At 57.8% G+C, this 19,622-nt stretch overlaps 1 protein-coding gene across 1 annotated transcript; it reads right to left on the reverse strand.

The window, feature by feature from the left end:
- Positions 1 to 51: 51 nt before the first annotated feature.
- PDZD7 (PDZ domain containing 7) lies at positions 52 to 19,500 on the reverse strand. The gene is given in 18 exon segments (XM_045878645.3): positions 52 to 711; positions 713 to 945; positions 1,352 to 1,452; positions 1,766 to 2,365; positions 3,085 to 3,156; positions 3,313 to 3,404; positions 3,523 to 3,614; positions 6,704 to 6,879; positions 7,462 to 7,512; positions 9,115 to 9,312; positions 9,812 to 10,213; positions 10,635 to 10,695; positions 11,891 to 12,038; positions 12,272 to 12,448; positions 12,985 to 13,159; positions 13,490 to 13,630; positions 18,375 to 18,763; positions 19,411 to 19,500. Coding segments are annotated over 17 exon segments (3,195 nt in total). The 5' UTR covers positions 18,598 to 18,763; positions 19,411 to 19,500; the 3' UTR covers positions 52 to 458.
- Positions 19,501 to 19,622: the final 122 nt, after the last annotated feature.

The following is a 19,622-nucleotide window of genomic DNA, read 5'->3' on the forward strand; positions in this document are numbered from 1 at the left end:
TAGGGATCTTGGGGAGGGAAAGAGTGATGGGGGAAGGACAAATCCAGTAGAAAGTGTGAGGTCCTAGCGGACCACGACATGAAATGGTCTCTCAGGGTTTGAGAATCTAGAAAAGCCTTCCATCCTGTCCCTTGCACAGAACACTGCTTGGGGCTGGGGGATGGGTGCAATGACCCTTCAGGGCCCTGTTGAGAGCCCATGTCCCTCAGTGCTTGGGGGCATTAAAGGGGACATCATGAGAAAGTGCCCACCAATCCCAAGCGCCAGACCTTGGCTTTCTCCCAACCTCTCCCTGTCCTGGCAGATTGGGGGCAGTGAGCGGGTGACACAGGCTACCCAGGAGCACCTTGTCCTTGACACCAAGTTTATCTGGAAAGAGCAGAGCCTTAGTGATAGCTGGAGAGGGAAGAAAGTGGGGAGCTTTGGGAGGAGGCAAGTCAAGCAAGAGGGGGAGGTTCCTAAGTCCCGAGGAGGTTAGTAGGTGACGTCTGGGAGATAGCAGGAGGGTCCTGAGAGTCAGTGGGAGGATCTGAAGTCAGTGGGAAGAGTCGTAGCATAGGTGGGGAGAGTCTGGGGTTAGTATCAGGAGTCTGGAGGGCTAGAGAAGGGACTGGGCTGTCGGTCCGATGGAGGAGCCTGGCGTCGGTGGGAGGAATCTGGATATTGGTGGGCAGAGCATTAATGGGAGGTTCTGGGAGGCAGTGGGAGGGAAGGAGTACCATCAAGGGGTCAGCGGGTAGGGGAATGGTCAGCAGGAAGGCGCTGATTGGTGAGGGCCGACAAGTCAGGGGGTAAGGGTAGTGGACTGGTCCCGGGGACCCTGACCACAAGCTCCATGGGCTCCCGAGCCTTGTTTCGATAAGCTCGGCGGATGGTATCTACTGCTTGCTGGTGGGTCACCTGCTCCAGGCTCTCTCCATCCACTGCCACAAGCTCGAAGCCAGCCTGGGATGGGGGTGGGAAAATCAAAGCCCTCCCTTCTCAGGTCATCCCACCACCCAACCTCTCACCTCCACCACCTAGGACACTCCTCCTCATCTGGGTGGAGGGGATGGACAATGGGACTTTTGTGCCTGGAGCTGTGGGGGGCAGGGTGAGGCACAGACAATGGCCCTTTGTCCCTTGGGGCTAGGGGTGGAACATGATGGGCCACTCTCAGGCCCAGGCTGGCATGAGGGGACAGATTTCTCCCTAGGCTTGTTCATCTTGCAGGCCTGACCCCCCTGCACCCAAGCCTCCTCCCAGGACCTGGTCTAAACCTGTCTGGCTGGAAGATGAGTATGTTCCGGCCCCACCCCCACCAGAATTCAGCTCTGGACCTCGGGAGTGGGCTTGGGTACTCTTCACCCACCTGCAGGGCCCCACTGAGGAAGGCAGCCCCCCCCGGAAAGATCTTTTCTATCTTCACCATGGGCTGCACCTTGGACTCAATGCCCCCAGAAATGCTGATGCCTAGTGAGAGAAAAACACCGGATGAGCATGTAGCCACACCCCTCAACCCAGAGCTCCCAGAAGAAACCCAGCACCCCAACGCCAAGTCCAGGCCCCGACTTCTCCCAAATCCCCAGATTCTGTTCCTACTCGGTCCTCGACTCCAAAAATCCTCTAGTTCCCACCCCCTCCAATCTAGAACCTCCCAAATAGACCCCCATATCCAAATCTTTTCCTAAGCCCAGGCCCCCTAGTTGTACCCCAAAACCAAGCCCAGAAACCTCACCCAAACCCAAGAGCCCCACCTGCCAGGCCTAGTCCCACCTGCACTCACCCAAGGACTGCTTCATCTTGGACAGCGTGACTGTCCTCAGCTCCCCACCAGGGGCCTTCTTGGCTGCCTCCCTGGCTGTCCCGCCAGTTCCATTCTCGGAGGGGCCTTGACGGCCCCCCGCCTTGGCTGCCTGCTCATCCACAGGTTGTGGCAGAGGGGGCCTGGCCTTCCGAGGCTTGTGGGAGCGCCCGTTGGCCATGCTGGGGGTGGGGACAGGCGCTGGGGATGGGGAGTGCCTGCGTCCGGGGGACTTGCCTCGACCCCGGCTGCGGCTGTGGCTCTGGGCAGGGCCCTGGCTCTGCCTCTGGCTCTGGCCCTGCCGAGGGTCCTCTGGGGTCAGGGGTTCTGTCAGCAGCCAGTTAGGCCTTGGGGGCCGGGGAGCGACGGGGGGTGGCTGGGGAGGGGGTGTGCAGGAGCTTCGGTGTGGGGCGAAGCCGTCTACTGGCACGTCTTGGAGAGGGGGGATCCCTTTATGAGGGTGGCGGGGAGCAGAGGCACCCAGGGAGAGCTGGAGGCCCCCCAGCCGCTCCCTCAGTTCCCCATCGTCTTCCTCCTCCGAGAAGCCGTTCACAGGCAGCAGGTAGAAACCTCCACGTCTGTCTGGGGAAGGGGGCCAAGGTCAGGCTGCCCGTCCTCACCAGCCCGGACCACCTTGCCAGGCCCCAATCCTCGCCTTCGTCGGTGCAGGGCCCATGAGACCCAAGCTTGGGTTTGCTCAGGCCTCTGGTGGTTGTGCGCGCAGTGAGGGACTCTGCCTGGGTTCCAGGGTGATACAGAACTTTAAAGTTTTCTATGGCAATATGTGTCTCAGAAAAAATAGCACTCACACACCAAACTGGTAATTTCTCAGAGATTATTGCATAGAATGAGAGTAGATTTAAAAAGTGACTGGGTTTATCATGAGAGACGATGGACTCTGAAAAACAAACTGAGGGTTCTAGAGGGGAGGGGGGGTGGGAGGATGGGTTAGCCTGGTGGTGGGTATTGAGGAGGGCACATTCTGCATGGAGCACTGGGTGTTATGCACAAACAATGAATCATGGAACACTTCATCTAAAACTAATGATGTAATGTATAGGGATTAACATAAGAATAAAAAAATTAAAAAAAAAGTGAGTGGGTTTAAAACCAATTATTAAGTAAATAATAGTACAGGGGGTGAGTGGATGTGATAAACGTGGCTGCGGTGGACAAGGATTTCCTTCAGGGAACCAGCCGGCCTTCGGAAGCCACGACACCCTCTGTGGGGGGCAGGGACGGAGGGCCCGTTCTCCCTTCCCCAGTGTGCCCCCTCCCCCGGCTCCGGGACTCTGACTGACCAGGCACAGGCGTGATGAGGTGACGCTTGGGCGGTGTGTCCTGCCGGGCTGGTCGCAAGGCAGGAGGCCGTACTACTGGGAGAGGAGACCCCGTCAGAGGCGGGGCCCCTGCCGGGCTCCCTGATGGACCCAGCTGAAGGCCATCTCTGCCCCGTCTCCCCCCGGGAGGCCCCACTCCCATCCCCACCTGGGGCTCAGGATCTACACGTCCTACCCCCAGCTGCTGACCTGCCCGGCTCTTAAGGGCCTCAAAAGCCTCCAGCTCCACGGGCATCACCATGCTGTCGAAGCGGCCGAGGTCGGTGGGGGCCACCACGCTCCTGGGGGAGGTCGAGAGACAGGGGGTGGGCAGGGGCACAGTTCTGGGGGTGACAGTGGGGGGAGTTCTCAGAGGTCCCCGTTCTGCCCCCCAAACCCTCCCCACAGCCCCCACCCCACCTGATGTCCCTCAGTAGCAGCAGCTTCGCGGGCCTGTCCAGAATGGCCAGCAGGGGCCTCACGAGGTCCTCCACACCGCCCTCGTGCACGTACTGCGGAGAGAGGCGCCGCGGGTCACACAGCAGCGAGGACGTCCAGAGCTGGGGGGCGCTGCTTGCGCATGTGCGGTTCCCCACGTTTAGGAAAGCTCCTCCGCATCCCCAGGCTGTCCCCGGCCCCGGGGGGATGTTGGTGACTAGGGGGAAGCCTGCGGTTGTCGTAACAGACCTATAACAGCCCCGGTAGCAGCATTTGTAAGCCCTTTACATACGGTCTCTCGTTTAGCGACCCTGTGCGATGACGTTCATTATTCTCATCTTACGAATGAGGAAACTGAGGCTCAGAGAGGACTTTGGCCAAGGCCACACAGATAAGGAAGTGTGAAGAGGGACTGGAACCTGAGAAGTCTGGCTCTTGCGAGCTCTGGTGCCGGAAAAGGGTGTGCAGGGAGCCGACTCTCCTCCCCGCCCCCACCTCCCAGGCAGAAGGAAGGGATTGGAGCCAAACGCTAGGCTGTGCGCCTGGCTGGCCCAGCATATGTCTGCACAGAGACCTACCAATTAGGCTTTGTTCGGCGCTGGAACGGGGGACCTTGGGGAAGGGGTGGCTCGACAGAAAGCCTCTCCAGTCAGTCCCCCGGGGCGTGGAGGCCCTTCTGCCTGGCACTGCCCGGATGCCACCAGCCACACCCCACCCACGCACACCAACCCGTAAACTGAACACTGGGAGCCACCCTATTTGGACAGCACACCGCCCCCTGGTGGTGAAATGGAGATACACACAATCACATGGTGATACACACACACACACACACACACACACCATCCTGGACAGGAATAGACACAGAGACACAGCAAGCCCTGGTGGCCAGAGTGAGACATTCGTAAATATCGGGAAATAAAATATAAACTATGTGGCCCTAAACCACACACAAAGTTACAGGGACTCACACACACACACACACACACACACACACACACACGTGTCCAAAATACAACCCCTTTTGTCTGGAGCAAGAGATCTATAATTGCACAGAATCAGTCGCATATGTACACATTTCAAGGCTACAAACCCGCATGTAGCACCTACTAAGTGCCACGCCCTGTACTGGGCAGTGGGGGCACAATGAAGAAGACCCTGTTCCAGATCCTTCAGAAGTCAGTCTAGTGGGAAACGAGGGGCAGAGCGAGCCACGTGCCCCAGGGAATGACAAACCACTGGCAGCGGGGCAGAGGGAGTCTCCGAGGAGCGCACCAAGACCGGAATCGGCTTCTTGGAGGCGGCGACATTTACACAGACCCCTCTTGGTATGTTTGTTTCATTGACATTTACTCTTAGGCATAAATGCAGGCAACAGCATGAGTATTGGGAGGAAAGTGCTCCGGGGTGGGGTGGGATAGCGGGTAGACAGAAGTTCAGCCTGACCGTGGGGTACAAGAAGGGCCTCCACGTAGGCTGCATAGGTGGGGACTCCGGTGTGAGTGGTGCCCCAGAGTCGTGCGGTTCATCACCTGTATAACCCTGGGCGGTGACCAGCAGGAGATGACCATGTGGTGATGTGGCGACCGCGGGAGAGCTGAGGTTAGTGGCTGGGGGAGTCGAAGCAGGGAAGGCCTTGAATGTGAGCATTAGAAACTTGTACTCTGTTCCGCCAAAGGTAAGAGATTGCACAGGGGCTTGGGGAGTGTAAAGTGATCCGGGGGGGCTTTCTAAAGCCTGGTCTGGTGGCAGTGGAGAGAGGGCTCAGAGAGGGAAGGAGGCCTGGGGTTCGAGGCCACACATCTGAGTCACTAGGGGAGATTTTCCAATCACCCCGGCCAGAGCTCCACCACAGAGGGTGTGATCTCTTGGTGCGGGTGAGGTGGGGGTCAGGTTTGGGTGCCGTGAGAGGTGGTCCTGGCTTGGACAGGGTGGGAGGAACGGAGGGCTGATGGAAAAGGAGCTGATCCAAGAAATGGGCACAGCGCGCCACCTAATGGCCAGATCCCAGAGTTGCAAGCTCACGGAGGCTGGTGCTGGGGACCCCACTTAGCACTTAGAGTTGAGCATGATGACACAGAGTTTAGCCCAAGGCCCTTAGCTGCCCCCCAACATGCACCCCATCTGCAGCTCTGCTGTCAACCAGGCCTTGGTAAAGGGATGCATGAATTACTGTGCCTCAGTCTCCAGGTGATACACACGTGCCGTATCTAGACGCACGCACACGTGTCGATCACACAGATGACAAACCCAGGTGCCCACAGACACACAGATGTACACATCACACAGACAAACAACACAGCCCTGCCCCGACTGGGCTGAGGCCATGGGGGGATCACAGACGACTTCCTGGAGCCCCTCAGCTTGTCCTTGCACGCAAGCTCACATTGCACTGACGCCAGCACTCCACGGGGACCCCAGCGCAGGAAACCCGGGGGCTCTGAGGCAGGAGGAGAGCAGAGGGCCTTCAGACCTCCCTGGAGGATCAGACCCCAGACCTGTGCCTCCCACAACCTCCCCAACACCCAGGCCACAAGGACTCCCTCACATCTAACTTGCGCCCCACCCTGGAGCCCTACTTCCTGTTTGAAGTAGAAGGAAACAGAACAACAGAGCAGACGTTGGGGGAGGCTTGGGGTGTGTGGGGGGTGACAAAGGATTACTTACTTAGGTAACAGGGGAGGGGGCCTGGCATGAGGCCGGGCCTGGGGGCTGACTCAGGGAGTCAGGGGAGAAGGTTGGGGTTTAGAGGAGAGCTCAGGGGGTGACCGCAGAGACTCATGTGCCCCCACTCATCACCTGTCCGGCTCCTTCTCTCCTTAGCTGAAACATCACCTCCTCAAGGAGGCCCTCCTAGACCACACCACCTAATTTGTACCTCTTGGGTTATTTTCTCCTATTCTTTTCTTTCACAGCATTTCACACAATTTGCCGCTATGGGTGTTTAGGTTCTAGTTACTGTATGTCCCTCTCCTGTCTGTGAGCTCAGTGTGTGTGTGTGTGTGTGTGTGTGAGACAGGAACAGGAGTGACTTCTGCTTTTCCCAACCTCTGGCCTCAGGGCCTCGAGCCCAGATACTGACCAGAGATGGTGGCCCGAATGAATGAGGGGCTGGGTGATGGGGTGACCATGTGCTGGAGTTGGGGGCAGGCTGGAAGCTCACCCGGGAGCAGTGGCGGGTGACTGCCAGCACCTCGTCGTCAGTCAGCAGCCGTCGGGCCAAGTCCTGAATAAGGGGCCGTCGGCTCTCCCAGGCTTGCACCTGCTCATCCATGTCGGGCAGCTGGCTGGAGGAGCCCCCGGACCTAGCAGAGAGCAGGGTCGGGCCCCTCTCCCGCTCTGCAGGGAAGGAGCGAAGGCATATGATGAAGGAGCCAGGAGCCGTCAGGGGAGGAGGCAGGGGCTTCTCTCAATGGGGTCAGAGCCCAGAACAGGTCAGCTGAGAGGCCTAGGTGCCACTGACAGAATTCCAGCCTAGCCCAGAATCTCCCCACCGACGTCTCCCGTAGCAATCTACCCAACAAAGGAGCTGCAATCTAGACCCTTTGGCCCCCAACACAGACCCCCTATACTAGGCTGTTCCTTAATGATGTCCTAGCCCGGTGCCCCCTGGGCCCCCCGAACATTCACAGTCATAGTATTCAATGGGGTCCTGGCACAGGCTCCCTCACCTCCCCAAAATCTGTCTTTGGGAGCCCCATCGAGTACCCAGTCCTCAAAAATGCACCCCAATATCTGTCTGCAGCCCTGTCTCTCCTGGTAAGCTTAGTCCAATTCTTTTAGCTGCCCCCAATTTGCACCCAATCCCCCATGCATGACCCCAACTGAGTTTAGCCCAAAGCCCCTTAGCTGCCCCTCAACATGCACCCCATCTGCAGCTCTGCTGTCAACCAGGCCTTGCTAAAGAGATGCATGAATTACCGCGTCTCAGTCTCCAGGTGACAAACTTCTGCACAGGCCCCACTGCCCCTGCTATGAAAAAGAAAGGCTCAGCTGTGGGCCCTGGCTCCCAGTCTGAACATGGGGCTTGGGAGGGCTCAGGGACGGCTAGATCACTAGCGGGAATGAAGAGTTTAGGCTGGAAGGAGGTGGCATGGCGAGGCAAGAGGCCAGGCCACGAAGGTCTTGTAAGGCTATGCCCAACTGGGGACTTCATTCATAGGCAGTGGGCAGTCAGTGAAGGTTTTGGATCAAGAGAGGGTGCCGTGTGAGTTCTGCTTGTGGAGATTCATTTAGAAGCAAATATATGGAGGGAGGAACCCCAAGAACGAAGCTTGGGGCAGCACCTACCTTCAGGGGACAGAGAAAAAAAGAGGAGCCTTTGGAGGAGAGAGAGGAGTGGCCAGAGGGATAGGACGAGCATCAGGTGAGAGCAGGGCCCTGGGGCCTGTGGAAAAAGAGATGGGTTGAGGAAGTGGGGCTGACCTGGCCTAAGCTGAAGAGATTGTCTCTCCCATGGGACTCTCACCTTGGCCCCCCAGAAGGGGCAGGGTCCAGCTCCTCATCCTCTGGTCGTTTTTGCCTACCCAACATCCACTCTCCCTCTGCAAACAGCACCCCAATTTCACCTGGGGATCTCCATTCTCAGTGCATGGTCTCCAGGGTGAGCCCATGACCCAGGCTGGCCCAGGAAGGCGCCACTGGCCTTTCCCCGGCACAGCCATCTGTTGGGCACGTGACCCAGCTGGGCCAATGAGAGCCTGGAACTTCAGCTGGAACTCTTTAAGAAGCTCTCCCGTCCCTGGATTGCTAAGCGAGAATGGCCATCTTCCCTCTGAGTGGGCAAAACCTGCATGATAACGAAGCCAACCCAGGGGAAAGGGGAACTAAAGAGGAAGGGGGCAGATGTCTGATGAGATTGTTCAAACCTTTAGACCCACTCAAATCAGTAGCTGAGCCAAGGAGTGTTTTTTAAAGCTAATTTGAGTTGGGTTTCTGTCACGTGCAACCCTGAGAGTCTTAACTCATCCACTCTTGGTCCAGTCTTTGAGCCTCACCTGAGAGACGAGAGGCCTCTCTGAGGGTCCACGGGAAGCCCCTGACAGAAGTGAAGCCTGCCCAGGCCTTTCTGCTTGGGCCCTGATCTAGAACTGGCCTTACTCAGGGATGGTGCTAGAACTGTGTAGGGCCTGTGGAGCACTGGCCAGGGGAGGTGAAGCCAAATATTCCAGGAGAGGAGTGCCCTACCCACCTCAGCACCAGCACAGAGATCTGACCCAAGCCCTTCAACTTCCTTGCTAGGCTGTAGCTCTATCAGTTTTCCTTTCTGTAAAGTGGGGAGATGAGAGAGTTTAACAATGACCACTACATTTTCTGGTACCTTCTGGTACCTTCTGGTACCTTCTGTATGCCAGACAATGTCCTGGAGTGATTTACATACATCCATTCACTTACTCCTCACCATTCCTAAAGAAACAGGTATCATTACTCTCACTTTACTCACGAGGAAACAGGCTTATGGGGGCGAGTTGTTCCTCCCAGCTAGGAAAAGGCAGCGTGGGATTGAAACCCAGAGCCGCTGGATGCCAAATGGACTGTATCTCCTTCCTCCCGGTCTCATCGGCCGGTGCTTACCTTTCTCCAGGTCTAGGCGAGGGCGGGGCTTGGCCGGGCTCCCTCTGTCCAGCGTCCAGGCCTCTCTGTGCCCGTGCCCTGCCAGCCAGCCCTGCCGCCCTCCCTTGAAGAAGAGGTTCATCAGTGTCTTGGAGCGCTGCAGGGCCCCCTTTTCCCCGGAGGACCCCAACTTCTCCTTCTTCTGCTGCTTCTTCTCCTCTGCAGACATGAGGGAGCACCCGGGGGCGTTGGAGCAGTGGGCAGAGGGAAGGCCAAGGGGCAGGGGTGTGAGGAGAGCCAGGGAGGAGGGACAGTAGGGGGCAGACAGGACCTCCAGCCTTGTGGGGAGGTGGGGGTGGAGATAGGTGGGCTTCCTCCTTCGACTTTCCACCTCTCCCCCACCCACAGCTCCAGCTCGGTGAGGACCCTCCAAGAGGGCCGGGGTGTGTGTGTCTGTGTGTGTAGGGTGGCGGGGATGGATTAGGGCTGGTGTGGGGCCCAAAGCCGACAGGAGCTGGGACTAGATCTGAGGGTGGGTTTGGGGCCCAGGGCCAGTTTAAAATGGGGCCCAGAGCAGCGTCTGAGTGCATTCTGGGGCTGGAACGGAGGCCGAGTCAAGGCCTAGAGCCAAGGGAGGTTTGGGGCCCAGGACTGGGTGTGAGGCAGGTGTTGGACCGGGAGCTTTGGAGAGAACATCGGCCGCCCCTTCCCTACATACCCCACAAGGTCAGGTGGCTCTGGGACCTTGTGATGGGGGGCCGGGGTTGGCTCAGGGCCAGCAGCAGAGCAGTCTTAGGGGACTCGGAGAGCGCAGAATCCAGGCGGCGGGCGGGCCGGGGGCCGTCGGAGCGGATGGCTGTGTCCCTGAGGATGACGGTGGGCCTCACACTGCACCAGGTCTCCACGCGGCCGCCCACGTCCGGCTCCGTCTGCATGGCTGTGTCCGCCCGCCCCCAGCCTGGGCCCCGACTGTGCGGCTCGTCAAGCCCCAGGCCGCCATCCAGGCGCTGGGAGGGCAGGGAGCCCTCGGCCGAGCTGCAGGGGGCGCTGGAGGCATAGGAGGAGCCGCTCGAGCTGCTCTCCGAGGCGGGGGACAGCTGCTGCAGCGACCCGTTGCTCACTGCAGGCAGTGGGGAAGGCAGGGGCATCTCAGGGGAAGGCCGCTGGCCTCAGGGCCCTGCCAGGGTCGCACAGCACCTTGGGGGTGGCGGTGGGTGAGTGTCGGCGAGCAGCCAAGGCTGGAAGCGCGGGGCTCTGGGGAACCAGCTGCTCGGCAGTCCTGCCACTGACTTGTTGAGAGACCTTAGCCAAGTCACTTCTCCTCCATTCACCCGCCCCCCTGACCCTGCCCCGGGACTCCAGAGCCAAGAAGAGCTGGGAACTGAACCCGCAGCTTCTCAGAGGGGAGCCCGGAAATGGCTCTGGGCGGTGGGGAAGTCCCAAGCAGGTGTTGCTCCTCCTGCCCCATTATTCCTCAGAGGCTCCCACGCACCCTCGGGCCTCAGCCCTTTCCCTCCAACGCAGGGGCCCGAGCCACTTACATCGGTCCAGCCAGCAGTACTCAGAAACCATCTCTTTGTAGGCAGGGTACCGGCCAGTATCCTGGGAAGAGCATGGCGGGCACAGGAGGGCAGCGGGGAGTAGGTGAGAAGGGGGAGTGACGGGACAGGAGTAGACTTTTCAACCCCATCCCTCTCCTCCAAGTTCATCACGCTCGAGACAAATGGGCCGCTTTATGTCGGAACTTGCCAAATTCCTCTACACCTCAGGGTCTTGAACTTGCTGCTCCTTCTGTCTGGATTCTCTTCCTTCCACTCATCTCCTGGCTAGCTCCTTCTCCCTCTTCAGGTGTCACCTCCCCAGAGAGACCTGCCCCGACCCCCCCCCCACCCCGTGGCTAAAAGGGCCCTCCTAAATTACCCCTCCCACCTCTCTGTTAATTTCCTTACAGCGTTTGTCAGTCAGCATGCATCCTGTTTGTCTGTCTCCCCCCCCCCCCCGCCCCGCCCCGGAGCAGAGACCTCATCTGTCTTATAGCCCCAGCACCCAGCATAGGCACTGTCACGTAGGACATACTCAAAAATGTTGAATGAATGAACGAGGGGCAGAGTGGGAGAGAGGAGGAGTGTTCGGGGTCATGTGAGAGGAAGGAAAGGGAGAAACGGGATGGGGGGATCGTGGGATGGGAAATCAAGGGGGCAGAAGCGGGGGAATGGCGGAGGAGGCCCTGAAGGGCGAGGGGGGTGAAGGCTTGGGAAGGGAGGAGAGCGGAGCCGGGGCCGGGAGTGGGTCCTAGCGGAGAGCGAGCTGTCACCTCCCCTGCAGCCAGAGTGAGAAGGACCTGATCCTCAGGCAAGTGTGAGACCCACATGAATCATGAATGCAGGTGCCTCCCCTGAAATCCGATCTCTGGCCTCAGCCCAGCTGTCCTTGCCCTGTGCCCAGGTCCTGCCCAAACCGCAGCTTCCACCCCACCCTCGGGGCGGGACGTTTTCTCCTTTCAACCCTGGACCTCCACCACTCATCCGAAGGGGCACTGCCCTGGGTGTCTGGGCAGCAGGACTGGAAGCAGGCCCTGCTACTAGCCAGCCGAGGAAGTGACCGTGGTTTCTGAGTGACTCTGCCTCTCTCAGCCTCAGGTTTTTCTTCTGTGAACTAGGGATGAGCACAATGCCTGCTCTCTCAAATGGCTGTGGAAAAGTCATAAGTTGTAGGACAATGGGCATTAAACTCTAGAGAGGTCTGGGAAGTTCCTCCTATAGTCTGGCCTCTCCCTGACACCCACAGTCCTGCCCACCTTGATAGTCAACATGATGTGTGTTTGGCCCTTCAGCACCTCCACGGCCTGGCTGTGGCTGATGTCGTCGAACCTGACACCGTTGGCCGCCAAGACCTGGTCCCCCACCTTGATGCCATTCTCCTCGGCCAGCCCACCATGATCCACTCTGGGGTCAGACAGGAGGCAGTCTGAGAGGCCACCTGGCCTGCCCTCCCTCACCCTAGACCAGACTCTTCCCTCGGACACAGGGATGCCCCAGCCAAACTCCTTGACCCTCTTCCTGGAGCCCCCCACTCCCCTCCAGACCCCACCCCTGACCTAGGCCCTCCTTTGGACATGTAGTTGGCTGAGTCTCACTTGCCCACCCGTCCGCATTGCACGCCCGGCTCCAGCCCTCACTTGGACACATAGATGCCCAGGCCAAACTCCTTGCCCCCACGGATGTTGAAGCCCAGACAGAAGTCGTCTGACGTGGTGTACAGGTGGACGATGCGCCGCACCCCGTCCTCCGAGCCGCTGTCGGATGGTGTCGAGCTGCACTTCTCCACTACCAGCCGCCGATTCACGACATCCACCCTGGGACAACAGCAAGGGGCTGTCAGTCTGGGCCCCCCCGCCCCGTCCACCACCGCCCACCCCCTTTCCTTCCAGCATCTCGGACAACTGCACAGGTAAGGGGAGGTCGCCTTGGGGGACTCCCCAGTCCTGAGACCTTCTGTGGGATGTAGACTTCATTAAATTTGGGAAACCACCCCAATCTCCTCTTTTTATGGAGTGGCTCCATTGGGCCAGGACCCATTTCGAATCCCCACAAGAACTCTGAGGGAGAGGTGCTGTTACTATGCCCAGGCTCCCAGGAGAGCATCTTTGGGGACAGGGCCGCCGGCGTCTGGGATAGAGTTGGGAGGAGAGCTAGGGGAGAGACATGGCCTTGTCCCATTTCAGTGTCAGGCCTTAGGATCGCTGTGCGTCCAGCGCCAAGGGACAGAGAGAGCAGAAGCCGTACATAGCTGAGTCTCACGCAGAGCCCTGTGCCCTCAGCGCCTCCTGCCATGGGCTGGATAGGGTGGATGGGGTGGGTCAAGGTCAGGGCTGGGACCAGGCGTTCTCACCATGTGGTCTTCTCCTTGGAGAATTTGATGCCCGGCACGCGGCCCATGCGCCTCACCATCATGTGCAGGCGGCTGCTGCCCGTCAGCACTTTCACGGCGCTGCCCATGGTGGTGCTCTCCAGGCTCAGCCCGTTCGCCTCCGTGATCTTGTCCCCCACGCACAGGCCAGCCCGCTCTGCACCGGGGGAGGGGGCGGCTGCCATGGGCCCCTTGGGACAAGTCCCCCAGGGCAAAGCTAAGCCTTCCCCACCACACAAGGCTCCCTGGGGTAAAACTTCTTCCACGAGATTGGGGATCCCCAGGTGAGGTGTGGGTATTCCTTAGTAGACTAGGGACTTGTCCATGAGCCCACTCCATCCTGGGAGGGGGCCTCCTTTCCCCATTGGATCAGGCCCTCCAAAGCTGAGGACCCTTGCCTGCCATCGCTGATAATAGGCCTCCAGAGCCCCACCGAGGTGGGGGCTCATCTCCTAAGCCAGCACCCACTCCTGGGGGCCCTGCTCACCTGCACTGCTCCCCTCCTCCACTTTGCTGACGAAGATGCCCAGGCCATGCTCAGAGCCGCCCCGTATACTGAAACCCAGTCTCCCTGCTGGGCTCTTCTCCACCCGGACAGCGTGGATGATGTCGCTTTCATCACTGTTGGCTGTGTGGAGGTGGTGGGGGGCAGGGACACAGGCATGACTCCCATGTCCTTTCTGGGCACAGAAAGCCCCTGGGTTTCCCAGTTTGGGTTAGGTTGCTCGGCACATACACCTAAGGCCCTATGGCCTAAGGGTAGCCGATTTCTGAGTTCCCTGTTGGGGATTTGAGAGTATGGGTCAGCAAGAGAGTATGGGAGCAGGCAGGACAGGACTCCATATTAGAAGATGCTGTTCTCCTTCCCTTATTATATAGGGTGTGTGTGTGTGTGTGTGCACGCCCATGCACGTGTGTGTTTCTTATACTTACTAAGCTTCTCATGCCCACAGGCCCAGGATAGGACAAATTCCTAAAAACCCTGCCACTCTGAGGGTCAGATGGATAGAAGAGGTTCAAGATTCCATTCTATAGGGCAGAGTTGAGCAAGTCTGGGCTCTTCAGCTTGAGCAGAAAGGAGTATGCTCGCTCTATCTTCAAATAGTCAAAGAGCTATTATGTGAAAGGCATTAGATGTTCTTTTCTGTGTAACCCAGAGGGCAGAACCAAGCCCTCATAGTGGAGTTAGGTGGAGGCCAATTTAGTAAGGAAAAACTTTCTAAAACCTTCAGCTATCGGACAATGGAATGAGGTTTCCAGGAGAGATAGTGAGTTCATCTTTGGTGGCATACAAGCCAGCACTTGATAAATCCCTGTCTGGGATATTGTGGAAGGATCTCTGAGGCCCCTTCTATCTCTTAGACTCTGTGATTCTGGAGGTAAGGGCTCTAGGAGCTACTTGACTATATGAGGAGAGAAACCCAAAACACCACTCTGCTACAGTATATGCCCAGAGCCCAGAGTGGTCCTCTCCATCAGTGCTGGGGAAAGTCAGAGAAGCAGGGTCCCTAGGAGCTGCAGCTGATAGGGAAGGTGTTTGGGAAGACAAGATTGGTGGGATTTCAATGGGTGGAGCAGAAAGGGAGGGCACTGATGAGGAAGGGGAGGGAGTGAGCAAGGCTCTGAGGGGTGTCCTTGAGAAGGCCTTTGGTTAGAAAAGTTAAGAAGACTAGAGAGGGAAGCTGGGTCCCAGGTGAGAAGGTGAGATTTCTTCTTGGACAAGGCTTACTCCAGAGATATTTGAGAGGGAGAAATCTCTCTCTCACACACACACACACTTCTGTTTGATCTAAGAGAAATCAGGTTACAGTGCATGACCAGAGCAGCTCAGGAAGAAATCTCCAAGGGCAGCCTGTAAGTAGGGATGATGCAGGACAGAGTTGTGGGACATCCTGAGGCTTCCTGGCTGATTCTGTCTGCACACATCTCAACCCAGCCAACGAGTCTATTGCTCTCCTGTCCCCCAACCCTCTTTCTTCTCAGTCCTTCCCTGGGGCCTTCCTAGGGCCCTGGGCCAGGGGGATGCCGATCTGGGGTTTTGAGCATAGGAGCTTGGGGCCTCTGAGGATGGAAACTTTTCTACCTCTACTGCCCTACCCCGGGCCACCAACCTCCCCCTCCAGGAGCTCACAGCCTCCTCACTATCTCTCCACTTCCATTCTTGCCCCCTTTAGGCCATTCTCTACACAGTGGCCAGAGTCAGCTTTTACAGTAGATCATGCCTGCTTATTAAAAACTTCAATGCCTCCTCCTTCTTCTAGAAGGAACTCCACAGTCCCCTACGCCCAGTAAGGCCCTCTGTGGGCTTTCCTCTGCCCACCTCTCTCCCTTCGCCTCTGGCCACCATCCCAGCCTCACTGAGCTTTGGCCACACTGACCTCTCTCCTGTTCCTCTCACAGGCTAATCACTTCAGTGTTCCCTCAATCTGTGATACTCTTGCCCACACCTTCATAAAGCCAGCTCCCAATCTGCAGCCCCTCCTGGCTCAGACACCACTTTCTCTGAGAAACCTTCCTGGACTACCCTCCCTGAAGTCCCTTCCCTTCTTCCCAGGTGGCCTCCATTAGAGTGGTTCTCAAAGTGTGCCCCCCAGACCACCCATGCAGCAACACTCAGGAACTTATTAAAAATGTGTATTCTTGGGGCGCCTGGGTGGCTCAGTTGGTTAAGCAACTGACTCTTGATTTCAGCTCAGGTCATGATCTCGGGGTCTTGGGATGGAGTCTTGCAGCAGGCTCTGAGCTCAGCGTGGAGTCTGCTTGTCCTTCTCCCTCTGCTCCTCCCCCTGCTCTCTCTCAAATAAATAAACCTTTTTTGAAAAAAGTGTATTCTTGGGGCACCTGGCTGGCTCAGTCGGTAGAGCATATGACTCTTAATTTCAGGGTTGTGAGTTTGAGCCCCACATTGGGTGTAGAGATTACTCAAAAATAAAATCTTTAAAAAAAAGTCTATAAAAAATGTGTATTCTTGGGCTTCGCTGCAGATGCCCTGAATCAGAAGCTCTGGGTGTGGGACTCAGCAGCTTGTCTTTTCATAAGCCTCCCCCCCCTCCAGGCAATTCTGATGTATTCCCATGTGTGCGAACCACTACTCTATCGTATCATCCAAATAAGTACCTCCAGGATTCTTACCATCCTTTCTCATTATTGGCTTACTCACATATTATTTATTGTCTGTCTCCTTTAGCTAGATTGTAAGTTCAGTCACGGTAGGGACTTTGTAATCCTTTTCTGCCAATATATCTCCAGCATGTCGCACAGCACGTGATATCTGCCAAGGATTTTTTGAATAAGTAAAAGAATAAACGGATGAACGAGAGTGAGGAGGAAGGGCTGGTTTGGATTAGAGAATGCATTTTCTCTGGGACCAGCTGAGTTTGAGGAGCTGGTGGGAAGTCGTGGGGGTGATGTGGGTCCCAGTTTCTCCCTCCCCACTGGGCCTCCCTTATCCGTTCCTTTAGGCCTCTGGAATGGTCTAAATAGTAACAAGGGGGAGAGGTTCCAGGATGCGGCAAGTGGGGAGATGTTTGTGCTCAGGCAGAGGGGAAGATTCTGGGCTCAGAGACTCCCAGCATAGACAGGGTAGAGGCCAGCTGGTGGAGGCCATGCCCCGGGCCTCCCCTTGCTAGGAGAGGCTGCTCCCCTGGCTGCACTAGGGCTCTAGGGCGAAGCAGCGGGACAGAGCAATCCCGGAACTTCTTCTGCGAGAGGATCTTCAGAGGGAGAGTATACAGAGCCATCGCATCATAGCTGGGGCATGGTCTATGTGGCTGTGTGAGGGGGACGTGTAAGTTCTTTTAATACAATGGGACCCAAAAGGGCCATGCCCCAGTGCCTTCCCTATCCTCTACCGTGTCTCCTACCTCCTCTGAGGACTTCTGCTTCATGACCCGAATGACAGTGGTGACTCTCAGCAGTGCCCTGCTGCTCACCCAGGGGGGAGACCCAGCATGGTAGATGATGGGAGTGAACATGCTGGGCCACGGGGTCAGGAAAGCCTGCTCTCTGAGCAACCCAGCGGCCCGGGGAGGGGACCTGAGATGCCCAGCTGGGTCAGAGGGGAGGAGCAGGGTCTGAAAAGTCCTCTCTGAGATCCAGCCAGGGGAGTTCTGCTGGCTGAGAAACAGAAGGGGAGCTGGAGATATTTATGGCATCTGGCCCACAGAAAGCCCAGCCCCAGGGGTACCCACTCCCCCCCCCCAACTGGCACTCAAGGTCCTGCCTTGCTCACTGGCTCTTTGTCGCCTCACATCTGTCACTGCAGCCAAGCTGTCTCCTAATTGCACTCCTCCCCGCCCCCCTCCCCACCCTGTGCTCTTGGTTTCCACTTCCAGCCTTGTCTGGGATACCTCCACGCCAGCACCAGCTGTTCTCATTGCTCTGTCTCGAAGCCCTACTACACTGTAAGTTCCTGGAAGGTGAAGATTGAGCCTCCTTTTCCTCCAGGCCCCTGCAGGACCTAACCAGGACTGGTATAGAACAGGTGTGCGATGTAACAGCATTAAACAACTATATAAGGTCAGGTAGCCCCCTCCTTCGGGGCCCAGGCCTGGGGGTCCCTTCCTGACCCTCAACCCTCCTTCTTTTCCCCCCTTTTTGGAACATTTGCTACTCTACCTCTTTCCTTTCTTCTGCATCTGAAACCTTTTTTAAAAAAATATTTATTTAGGGGCGCCTGGGTGGCTCAGTTGGTTGGGCAACTGCCTTCGGCTCAGGTCATGATCCTGGGGTCCCGGGATCGAGTCCCGCATCGGGCTCCCTGCTTGGCGGGGAGTCTGCTTCTCCCTCTGACCCTCCCCCTCTCATGCTTTCACATAAATAAATAAAATCTTTAAAAAATATATTTATTTACTTATTTTAAGTAATCTCTACACCCAGTGTGGGGCTTGATCTCAGGACCTGAGCCAGGCGCCCCTGCACCTGAAGGCTTTAATTCTGTCTCCCCAACTGGGCACTGACTCTTCACAGCCCAGCACAGAGCTGGTCACACCACGGGTTGGTTGATGGAATATATCCTTCTCCATCCTGCTCCCCCCAACCCGCAGGGCATACACAAAGGGACTGGAGAAAGGCAGAGTCCATAGGATGGAGCAGCCAATTAGCTACCCTGCCTTGCTTGGCTTGGGGGCTAGCATATCACACCCACCTGTCCCTGCCTCCATACTCCTATCTCCCACCTCCGACCTCTCTATAGTCCTGCAACCCTAAAGCATTGGCCTGAACAGGAGGAAAGGGCTGATGAGGAAGAGCTATGGCAAAACAGGGGCCCTCCATGCCCCACAGCCCCAAGACTCCCATCTCTCGAGTTCCTCCTCCCAGCTGGCCCTTACCCCCACCCTTAGCGCCAGGCCTAAGCTGGGCCCCGCCCCCACCTTCGATGGGGGAGTTGATGAGGATGACGCGGCCCATGGGTGAGGAGGCTCGGATTCCGCGGGGGGGCCCGTTCAGCAGCCGCTGCTGCTTCTTCAGCAGGTATCGCATTGCGGAGCCCGAGTCGCTGCCCAGGTGGCCGCGGGAGGAGAGGGAGCTCAGGGTGCCCGAGCTGAGGTCTCTGAGGCCCAGTGGGTCGAAGCCCACTGCAAAACCCTGTGCCATCGTGGCGAGCCTGGGGCGGCGCCCTACAAGTCCAGAAGGAACCTGCTAGCCCTCGCGAAAAGGGCCCCGCGTGCTCCGGGCTCCATGAGCCTTCTGTGCGGAACTGGAGTCTCAGTGACTGGGAGACCCCCACCTCTGCAGATTCTCAGGAGTGTGCGCTCCAGGCCTGTGGATGGAGAGCAGGGATTGGGACAAGGGTGTAAATGCTGCCCTGCTGCCCCCCAGAACTTCCACCCCCGCCCTGATTTGAGATCCTGTCCTCCCTTGCCTTAGGCCCCTGGCCCAGTCCAGGCAGCATCGTGGACTTTCGGAACCATTTATACAAGGCCAGTGGGAGCCTCTCATTCACCCCTCATTCCGGCTCTCAGCTGAGTCATCTACCCCAGTGTCCAGTCCTGGGTATAGTGGAGATGGATTCTTGCGGGTCATAAGGCTTCAAATGGTGTAAGAGAAATTGGGGCCCGGACAATTCCCCGCACGCCTCTCCTTGCCTATCTGGGTAGGGGGTTCGGATCTCTAGGGCAGGGCTGCAGAACCTGGGACAGCTGCAGCCAAGGGTCCCAGAGATTCCCCGACCCCCAGAGATCTCCTGGTCCCAGGCTGCTGTCTCCTCCGTCCCCCCTCCTCTCCCGTCTAAAGAGGTTGCCTGAACCTCTCCCGGGCTTTGGCGGAGGACCTGCTGGCTAGAGTCCCACACAGCGCGCACAAAACCCGGAGCCAAGTCCCCCAGAGCAGCTCTTGGACTCAGCACGCAGCATCCCACCCTCGGGTCGGTCCTCTCGGCCCCCACCTCTCGAGCTTGGCTCCCCTCACCTGCTTGCTGGTGCGGCAGCCGCTCCCGCGGGCGCGAGAGCTCGCCGCCGCCTGGGGGGAACCTCGCCCACGCTCCGCCCCGGCTACTGGAATAGGGCTGGCCTGCGTAGCCGCGGGCCCCCACTGGCTGCGAGGGCTGCCAGTCACTGCCTCGGTCCCCTCCCTTGAGCGCGCAGGACAGCCGTTTGTCACCTGGGCTGAGGCCGCTGAGT

Source organism: Mirounga angustirostris, unplaced genomic scaffold, assembly GCF_029215605.1.
Source record: "Mirounga angustirostris isolate CCGP_5_RB_7025 unplaced genomic scaffold, mMirAng1.0.hap1 SCAF_6, whole genome shotgun sequence".
In the NCBI taxonomy this organism is placed as follows: Eukaryota; Metazoa; Chordata; class Mammalia; order Carnivora; family Phocidae; genus Mirounga; species Mirounga angustirostris.